The following is a 10,613-nucleotide window of genomic DNA, read 5'->3' on the forward strand; positions in this document are numbered from 1 at the left end:
CTGGTTTGAAACCGCCGAGGATTCCCTGAGCCGCGAGTATGGCCGAGGCCTCGGGCCCGGGGGAGCGGAGCAGCGCAGCGCAGCTGCGGAACCGGCCTGGGTGACCGGGCTGCCCCTGTGCCGTATGCCTTGTGTGCTTACTTCCCTTGAATCACACATGAAAGGGTTTTGAGACCCATGGTGACATTTATGCTATGGGAGAAAAGAATGTAATAGTACCATGCACATGAGCCTCAACAGGTGGAGGATTTTCCAATTACATGAATAGAAAGTTAATTGTCCACTGCATCCCCATTAAAAGATCCAGTGTTTACAGGTACACGTTTTCACATAGGGTAAGTTACCAAACTCACACCAACTTGAGGTCAGTATAACTTAAAGGAGTGTTATTGAAGTCAAATCTGTTTATTAGCCAAACTCATGAAGTAAGCTGGCATGCTGATTTTTACCTTGCATTACTATAAAAAATAGTATTTTTATGCTTACAGCTAGCAGATAAAACTTCTTTGCAAACAGCATGGGCCTGGATAAACCTGGCTGAGTCTATTGTCCTCCACTATGACGCACACAGGTGAATTCCCCTGTTTTCAGGAGGGCTTTGCCTCCATTATGTTAACTGAGTGTAAGGCCTAAGGCTCTGACCTGTCAAATAGATATTTGAGTTTAGGATGTTGAACCTGTCACTGCTCCTGTTGATTTCAGTGGGAGTTTGTATGGCCGCAGATCTTTGCTAGTACAGTACATCCAGAATTGGGGCCTATCTATGCACACAGTGTTTGCAAAGACACAAAATGATCCCGGAGAAAGTGAACAGTGCGCTTTCAGTAGTATCCTGTTTATGCAGTGTTAAATCTAACATCTCATTTCTCAATTGGAGTTTTATTTGGGGTGGGGATGGTTTCAGATGGAAGGGAAGGGTTAGAGATGAGAGACAAGTCATGAGGTGTGTTCAGAGGAAATGTTGCTATACTGTGCTTTAAAAAGTAATTTAGAATTACTATGGAACTTTTTTACTTTTTATATAGTTTAACCTAAAATCTTGGTCCTGAAATTGAACACTGACTTCAGTTTAGGGGCTTCTTGATTGTAGTGAAGTTTAGTGACTGTGCTAAGCTACATTTTTGTAGATACTTAAATATACATATAATTTCTTTTTTTCAGGAAAAATTAGAGGCATAGTGACTTATATTTCCCCTTTCCTCCCTTTCTCTCTGTTTCTACAGCAGGCTTACAGCCTGTTTTTCTGGGTGAAGTCTGTAGTATGTGCTGTCAAGATACAGGTTTTCCTCTTTTGCCTTCTTCTTCCTTTGGCTGTTGTAATTCACTCCATGTGATTTACTCATTAACTCCAACATCCTAATTGGTATGTGAGAAAGTGGCTCAGACTTCTGAAGTAACTTGTAATAAGGTTTTTGAATTTATCATATCCCTCAGTGGTACAGATTTTCTCAAGGCCTTCTAGCTTCGGTGTCTGCTAGGTAATTTTTTTCCCCTGTCCATTTCATAAACATCTTGAAATGCTTTCAAAATACAAGGTAACAAAAGCAAGAAAAGACATGGTAGCTGTAAACAAACACTGTCCCATTGCTGATGGTAGACAGTTAAAACATAAGATGGGGTTAAAAATCTTGGTGTAAAAGACCAGAAGTTGGTGGGTTCAGATCTGTGGTGACATACTTTCTCATTTGCATAAGCCCAATCCTCCAAATTTGAAAGGTAGGAGTAATTGAAATACTTGTCAAAGCAACTGTAATTTTTAAAACTGTGGTACTACAGGTGTTAAGTGAAGTAGTAGGATGCGCATTTGGTCCTTATGCACAAACACTTGTACACACAGTGTATTTTTGTAGGTTGTCTTTTCATTTTTCTGTAGAGAAGAAGAAATTCTTTTGTCAGTTTCAGTCTTTTTCTATATTTATTCTTCTTTTCCTTTTGACATTTGTTCCATTTTGGTGCCGTTTGCTCTGTACCCTTTCACATATCTTTCTCTGCTTTTATTATGCTCACCACTAACTTCTTGCTTGTTCTTTTGCCTCCCTGTTTATGTATATTTCCACTTATTTTACAGCCGCACACATTTCAGGCCTAGTGTGCACCTGGTACTCTGAACAATCTTTGCACCACCTGTACCTTGAGCATTCTTTAAACTAAATGAATAGGATGACGTGGGTAGGAATACTGGGACACAGCCAACTTAGCAAATACTGAAGGAGTGTAAGAGAGTCATTATTTCCATTGATAATCTCACAAACTGGATACAGAAGAACTCACTTCAGGAGCAAGAATCCACACAAATTTTACCTGTTCTCTAGCTAAGTTCATGTATTGGTGATGGATGCATATATATATATATAAGATTTATTACTCTCTTGGGTTACCATGTAATTTTTCTGCCTGGACTCTTGGTTTTTATCTAACGTTTATGTCACTCAATGACCCATGTTTAGAGTATTTAAAAGTCAGTGTAAACTTGTAAGGTGAAGACCTGATCAATAATCAATAATCTTGCTTATTTGACACAAGAGACTGAGCTGTAGCAAGAACTTTCTTGCTGGTGGCCTAAGTCCTCCATAAAACAGTGATCTTCATAAATCTTAAAATACTATCCCAAGAGTACATTCCATTCCTCTTCCGCATCCCTGGAGTTGTTCAAGGCCAGTTTGGATGGGAGTCTGAGCAACTTGGTCTAGTTGAAGGTGTCCCTGCCCATGGCAGCAGGGTTAGAACTAGATGATCTTCAAGGTCCCTCAGATTTGCCAACTTGTAGAATTAAATCCAATGTCAAAATGCTTCTCTTTCGCTTGCACCTCCCACACGTTAGAGTGTTTAGTGTATGCTATTTGCAGCAACTCACATGTGGCGCTGCCTCCTAAAGTTAGTTTGAAGAAATGTAGTTTCTGTTTAATTTGTCATTCACAAGAGGCTATTTCTTGGTTATTGGCTGTGTGTGGTCTTCAGTGGCAAAGAAGGAGGTGATATGCTTGTCTCTTGAGCTCCCTTGCTGAGTAATTTTGGAGCAGTAGTTCTAGTTGAAATAGCTAGATTTCAACATGATTTCAAGACATGAGTTCTGAAGAGTGAGATACCTAGCGTGCTTGTAATTGGCAGAGTGTACCTTTCCCATTGGTTGCACAATTTTTTATGTGGACAAGAGAGAAGAGAAAGGAAAACTGGTGAGATTGTCATGTTCATAATATCTCTATTACATTCTGTCATGTTTTCTTTTCAGACAAAGCGTGAAATGTAATTCACCAAACCTCTATGAGGGGCCAACAGGCTTTGGAGCCACTAGTTTCACAGCTTTTCTTAATGTGGACAAATGCAGTGGCTGTAGGGAAGAACAAAGTGGAGCAGATACTCTGAGGTCCCTGGTTGGTTGGGTTGGCATTGTAACAACTTTGACATTTGGAAAATGAAATGAGAATGCTAAAAGAGCTGGCACTGTGATTTACTGTGCTCCAAAATTCTCAGGAGCTGTGGGAGAGTGCTATGAAGACCTGCATGCTGGACTTCTGGGCAACAAAACAAGTGTTGCTTTTCATGTTTCCTTGTTTCAGGTTGGACTAAGAGACCCACAGGGATGTTGTGAAACAGAGAGAAATTAATAATGTAATTGGAGGCACAGCATACAAAACTTTTAAGGGCTGGGCCACATTGCACAGAAGTGTTAACTACTAAATTGTGGTATTCCTAAATGGCCAATGAAGAGGATGTGGTGTAGTATGGTCATCAAGACAAGACATGATGTTCTGAGGAGCTGCTTATATCACTTCTGTCATCACTGAATGATACCAGCCTGCTTTGTGTTTCAGCAGCCAAGAAGCAGCCAGTGAAGCAAGAACTGGGCAGCAGGAAAAGCAGGGTTGATATGGTGGAATAAAACCAAGGTCACTGCATTGTTTCCGGTTTTATCAGAGAAAAATCACATCAGGAAGGGAGATGGCAAGCAAATGGCCAGTAATTGTGTATTTCTCTGGATCTGAGTGCTTGACTCTTTCAGATAAGTTAACAGTTTAATCTGAAGTCGAGGGGAGCAACGTTATAGAAACACAGTCAACAAATATTCCAAACAGTGAGATTGCAATGCATTTTGGGACCCTTCAGTTTTGACAACAAAATTGTCTCCAAGAGTACAGTTGGGAGAAATTTGATAAAGGCAGTTCAGTAGCAGTTGGATCTCTTATTAAAAGATGGTGAGTAGAGTCCATGGTTTTTCAGAGAGCATGGTAGATGATAGGTGTCAAGGCCCAATGTGATGCCCTTCAGCATTTGAGGACACAAGGCCCTGGAGTGTCAAGAGGAGACAGAATATGATCCACAGTGTTTCCAAAGCACAGATTGGAGATAGTATCTCTGCTTCTACTCTCAGGAAATTAGATGTTTTCCTTGACATTAATTGCCATTAAGTACCAAAATACAGGCCAGTAATTTGTACAAATTAAAAAAAAAAAAAATCTGATAGGAATTCAGTGTGTTTGTTGGTTTAAAAAAAGAAAGTCTGAAACCTTGACCATGTCCCAGCTTCATCAGATTATTAGACCATGTCTACAGCGTCATTAATGAGATCTACCCAGATTTGTCACTAAAAATAGCAATGGACAAATAGTAAGTGTTTGATGTAGAGGGTCACCTTGGAGCAGTTACACTCTACTGTAATGTCAGTCTCTTTTTACTCAATTTCACTAAAGTAGTCATCTGGCTGTAAAGCAGTTCAGGCAGAAATATAGGATGTCATATTCCTTTAATTACTACGATCTTCCTTGTAGCAATTATAATTTGCTTTATTGCAGATAACAGCACATTGGTAGATAAAAGTCACTAGACAGATATGAAAAGTTGTACATTGTAGCTTTTAGATTGAATGTATAGCAGCTGGTTCTCGTTTAACTTTGTTTTTTAAATTAATAGATTATTTTGTACCAATAATTAAAAACAAAAGACAACAAGAATATTTCATAGTAACTATAGTGCATAATAGAATTCACTTGTTTGTCTCACTGATAGAGAGTACCTGAGATATAGGCTTTCCTTGAGTTGCAGGGGAAGAAATCTCTATATGAGTGAATGCCAGAAGCATCTATTGAATACTTTTTTTCAGACTGTTTGAGAAAATTTGCCTTATTGCTTTCATTGTTCCAAAAAGACTTGTCACACGCCTATGTTCTTTTTGACAGCATACCAATTTTATTGCACTTATTTGTCCATATAAGGGAAATCACTGATGGGACTCAGTTATTTCCCTGTGTAGAACCCATTTCTGGTGTACAGTTGTTGGGTCAGTTTATGGCCATTATTGCTACATTGGCTTTTAACATTCAGAAACATATATATTGAATAACTTCTTTGAGGTCTGTCTTCGTGAAATTTGGTTTTCCTTCAGTAATGGTAATGGGAACTGCAAACAGAGCTCTGTTGAATAATCAGATTCCACAGAAATGCTCTGGCTTTATTGTTTCTTGTACCATAAGCCCATGGAAACAAATTATGATGTTATTACTGGTTTTATTCCATTTATTTGGGAAAGTCAGTGTGTGTAAAAGGCAAAAATTACTCCAAAAAGTCTTTTATGTGGTCATTTTTATAGTAAAATCCAAACAGTGCACTGGGGAGAGATGCCAGCATCATCAGTATATAGTTCATCTAGTTCAAACAGATTTTAAACAAGGAGGCCATCATTATTCCTTTTCATTTAGACCCTGAACATTACCGTCCCCACAATCTGTTTATGGTTCGTTACCCTCAGGCTAATAGGTAGCTGAGAATTCCCCAGCCCCTGCCAGTGCTGCTGTAAAAGGTGAAGCCTGCTCGTGTGCTGAGTGTGTCCTTTGTAGAGGGCTGTGACTCATGGCAGACGCAAGGTTTGTTTGGTGCTAGGTCTGTATTTCCTCCTGGGTAAGTACTGGGTTTTACAGTCTAATCCACATGCTCCGGTTCACTTCTGCCTCTCATACACTGTTCCATCCAGCAGCACTCGAGGCAAGGCTCACCTGCAGATGCTGTGGGTGTATAAGGCAAGATGTTTGGCTTCTTTCCATTCCCACTGTGTGCATGGTATAGGCTGCGCTGCTCCACACAGGTGTTGGCTGGATGGGCCAGCTTCATGCTTCCTGGGATTCTTCCTGTTAAACAGGACAGGCTACTTGGTTCAGGGCTTTAGGCTGTTGAGGTTTTTTTAAAGTGATTGTGAGGTTTGCTTTTACTCATTTTTGTTTGCAATTACTCTATCAGATTGTTAATATTTAAAAACAATTTAGCGAAGGCATATTTTAGAATTACTTAGGGGATGAAACAGGGAAAAAAAGAAGAGAGATTGACAAACATTTCACTGTAAGTGAAGGAATTACTTTATCAAGTTTGAAGAAGTTTACCATGTCATTATAATCACTTGCTGACAATATTAAAGTTTAGCTTCTCATACCTTTCAGTCCTTTATCAAGGGATTTGACATTTGTGTAAGGTATCAGTAAGGACATAAGTACATAGGTACACTTGCGTTTGTTGATGCCAAGGCATCATAATCCAGAAAATTTATGGCAGGATTTCAACTTTAGTATTGCCAGAAATAAAATTAATCCAAGGTGGAAGTGTCCTTTTTGAGAGTTCAAATCCTTCTTGGAACTGCTTTTCTCATTCCCTTCCCACTTTTTTGCAACTAAGCATTTACTATTTTTGGAAAAGGTTGGCTGTACTAATATACCAAACTCATTTTTCCCTTTCTCATTGACTTGAAATTGAGGTTAACAATTAAAGTTAATTCCAAGCAAGTAGTACATACAAAGAATGATTTTTGTCCCGAAGAACAGCACTGACTTGAGCGGTATGAAAGTGCTGATGTTCTTGCTTTGTGCAAGAGCCCATAATGACAAAGTATTCTTGTCAGAGGATATAATGAAACTATAAATTGTTTTCATGACTGCTGTGGTATTTGGTCTCTTGTAGAGCATATTCAGAAAGTATTTAGATCCATGTCTTATGCCAGTAACATCAGAAATAGAAATATATACTTTAGCATGAGCAGTGTCAAGTGATGGGTAATAAGAATCTGCTGATCGAACATCATGTTAAGTGAAAAAAGTTACTTGAAAGTTCTGATAGGTAACATTGAGGATGACATACACGTTACTCTTCCTGTCAATGGGGAAAGGCAATGAAGCAGATCAGACCAATGCAGAACAGCTAAGATTTGCAAGTTCTGCTTTGCTTAGTGCATGAGCCCTTCACATGAGAGGTGGTGGCTGCAGGGGAAGGCTCATCTCTGCCTTCCCTCTCCTTTTATGTTTTCACAGCATTCCTTGGTTTACAAACTTATTTTGAAAATCTCAAACGAGCATGTGCTATTACCGCAGTCCTAGGCCCTATCACCGTGTCCTGCAGCCGTAGGGAGGAGGAGAGAAGATCCAGGAGGCAGGAATTGTGCAGCAAGATTGATTTATTTAATTATTTTATAAACTCTTTTATAGACTTTTTTCTTCATAGTCTAATTGGACAAAGGATCAGCCATCCCTTGGGGTGATTGGCTAAAATCCTAAAACATCCATTGTCAAAATATTTTTCTACTATACTATAAACAAGACTTTTCAAGGCTGCAGGTGTTTGGTTGTTTACATAACTCTGCTGCCTCTTCTGTGAGAGAGAAAAGTCTCTCATGGGCTTAGAAAATAGCAAGAAAATCCTTGCTAGCAGCATTTTTGTATCTACAATGTGCCTGTAGTATCACAGAGTAATTTAAGTTTCTTTTACCTGTGCTGTAAGGGCATCACACTAATTGTTTCAGAGTCAAGGTAAATTTTGGTTATCATTCATGCTATGCCTTCTGCTGTAGCATGGTCCCATTTCAGTGTCCAGTTGGGAGGCTGAGCCCAGAGGACATTGCTGGTAGAAGGATGGCAGTGGGAAGCGAAGCAGGGATGAGTGGGTGAAAAATACCTGGAAGCTGGATATTTTGAACACATGTAGAAAAGGGAGTTTGCAAATGCTTCTTCCTTCTAGCAGCCTTCCCAGGGATGCTGGGCAAATTGCAAGGTTCCTCATGCTATTGTATATGAGGAAAAGAATGAGAAACTCAAATTGCTAATTTTTCAAAGTCACAGTGGTCAGGTGAACATGTGGCCATATGGATGGATTTCAAGCTTTCTATATGAGATGTCTTCCCTGTGATTGTTATTAATAAGCTAAGATGACTTGTGGCAGACTTTGATCTTGTGCAGTCTTCCTTCAACTTTTCAGAGCAGAACTTGAGACTCTTGTATCCAGTACTGGCTTTGGGTAGAAATGGCTTGTTACATGTATGGGTTTTTTCTTTTCTGCAGTATCTGGTGTGCAAAAGGAAGCTCGAAAGTAAAAAGGAGGCATTGCTAATCCTTTCCAAAGAGCTGGACACTTGTCAACAAGAAAGAGACCAGTACAAACTTATGGCCAACCAGCTGCGGGAACGACACCAGTCTCTGAAAAAGAAGTATCGGGAGCTGATTGTAGGTTGTTCTTTATGAAGACTGTTTAACTGGGGGACAAAGGTGAACCTCAAAAAAAAATTAGAAAGAAGTCCATAATGGCTGCTGTAAAAATGTCTAGGTACTTGTTTGCAGGAGTCTGCAGTTGTACAGCCCTGATCATGTTATTACTCATTTGTTCTGCATTGATGAGGCAGTGCCTGTTATATAGGACACAGAAACAGTGCATGCTCTGAGGAAATTAGTTTCAGTGATAATTCCATTTAAAATCTGACTGTGGTATTATTATTCCTCAGCAACTTAATGTACCAGTATGAAAATTAATGCAACACAAATTTGTAATGACCTGCTGTTCTAGAAATGTAAACAAATCCTCAACTTTAAAATTTTTTTTAGGTTGAAGTTAGTATTACTGATATTAATCATTACTATTTAAAAAAATAATTTTATAACAGTTAAAATACATGTTCTGCAATTAGATTCACAGAAGTTAATACAGTTTTTGGTTTCAGAAATAAGCTGCCAATAAAATATGTCTGTTTATTTGTAGGATGGGGATCCATCGCTTCCACCTGAAAAGAGGAAACAGGTAGGATTTATTTTTCATTCTTTGTTATTTATCTGCTACAAGAGTACTTTGCAAAAGAATAAAAATATTAATTAAGAAATCTGATAAAAAAGCAAGCGTTTCGGAATATTAAAGAGCTCAGTCTTTAAACTGTGACTTCTGCTTTGGTCTACACATTTCACTCTGAAATACCTGAACTATCATTATTTAGAATATATGGCTATTGCTTTCCTTTTCACCTGAGACTGAAATTGGTCAGTGTACAGAGACTTGAGATTGTTCTCCTTGTTGTTTATTCTTCTGTATTGAGTCTTAAAATGGATTTGTGACAGGACTTCTCATACTTAGAAGTAAACTGGGAATGCATTGTCTGCATTCCATAATTGTTAATTTATTGTTGTGAGTGCTGTTTTCCATTAAGTATTCTCCCAGGCCACTTGGACTCTATGAGTTATAAATGGTAAAACAATGATAATTGCATTTTATGGTTCCCCTGAAAAACTTTTTGCCTGCTCGCATGCATTTTTGTTCCTAGATATCTACATAGTGTGTCCCTGTTGTGGAATGTTGGTTGTCACATCCTAAAATTACCTTAATTTTTAGAAAAAATGGTACTCAAAACACAATATGTGGAGCAGGGAGATGAGGACAGCCTAAAAGAACAAAAATCATTGCTGTAATTGCTAGTTTTGGAAGTCTTTTAACTATGTTTAAAACATGGTTATTAACATTCTCTTAATGGATCAGAAGTTTTACTCATCACCCTTTCCCTGAGAGTTTGCATGTAGTTCTTGCTATTTGCTTAAAATTTTATGGCTTAGGGTTTTGGTTGCTTTAAACTAAACTTCCAGGGGCAATATAATTACTCCTTCAGGCACTTAAACAAATAGCTGCCAAGAAGTCAGTGGCTCAGTGTAGAATCATTTAACTTCCTCATTATTTAGCATAATTTATTTGCAATTCTGTTATTTCAACAGAATTCTAATAGAAGTTTATGACCAGATACAAGTTTGTGCATTCTGAGTGTTGCTGAGGAATATCCAGTTGAAAAAAAAAAACAAGGCAGTATATGGATCATTACAGAGATAAGTAGGAAGGGAGATTTCCCATCCCATAGCTATTCTAATTCATCTTTCATCTTTCAAAACAAATAAAACTGACACTTGTTTCTAAAATACTAGCCAAATTCAGTCTAAATTCAGAAGCTGTGATGATATTAAGTTTGGCAATTTGTCTTACCAGGGCAAGTGCCTGGAAAACCTTTAATAATCTACCTAGGAGTCTTTTTTTTTTTCCTGAGGAAGCTATGTATTCATGCTAGGTAGCAGTGAAAGAAAGAAAATCTTGTCTTCAAATGGGGTCGTTGATGGGTTCCCCCCAAGAACAATATATACCTTACGTTGTACAGTAATAGACTGTTAGTGTACTTTCTTGAGTTTTCGTTTTCCTGAGAAATGTGTCTGTAACATACAAGGTGGATAACCTAGAGCAGTTAGTGCAACCTTTCTGAAGAAGAGTATAGTTTTGCTTTGAGAAATGCATCAGAGAATAATAAAAGAAAGTAATGAATATCTTTCCGTTATTACCTTACATAC

At 38.4% G+C, this 10,613-nt stretch overlaps 1 protein-coding gene across 5 annotated transcripts in view; it reads left to right on the top strand.

Moving 5' to 3' along the window:
- The first annotated feature begins 3,265 nt into the window (after nucleotides 1-3,265).
- The window catches only part of CCDC149 (coiled-coil domain containing 149), a 48,600-nt gene continuing 41,252 nt past the window's right edge, over nucleotides 3,266-10,613 (top strand). For 2 of the 5 annotated variants that reach the window (XM_017727550.1, XM_017727551.1), the window contains exons 1-3: nucleotides 3,266-4,193; nucleotides 8,310-8,471; nucleotides 9,001-9,039. In XM_017727550.1, the coding sequence (XP_017583039.1) occupies nucleotides 4,191-4,193; nucleotides 8,310-8,471; nucleotides 9,001-9,039 (204 nt within the window). In that variant the 5' untranslated portion in view covers nucleotides 3,266-4,190. Of the gene's footprint in view, nucleotides 4,194-8,309; nucleotides 8,514-9,000; nucleotides 9,040-10,613 lie in introns of all 5 variants that reach the window. The other 3 variants (XM_017727553.1, XM_017727552.1, XM_017727554.1) reach the window with 3 other exon arrangements.

Source organism: Corvus brachyrhynchos, unplaced genomic scaffold, assembly GCF_000691975.1.
Source record: "Corvus brachyrhynchos isolate BGI_N302 unplaced genomic scaffold, ASM69197v1 scaffold80, whole genome shotgun sequence".
NCBI lineage: Eukaryota > Metazoa > Chordata > Aves > Passeriformes > Corvidae > Corvus > Corvus brachyrhynchos.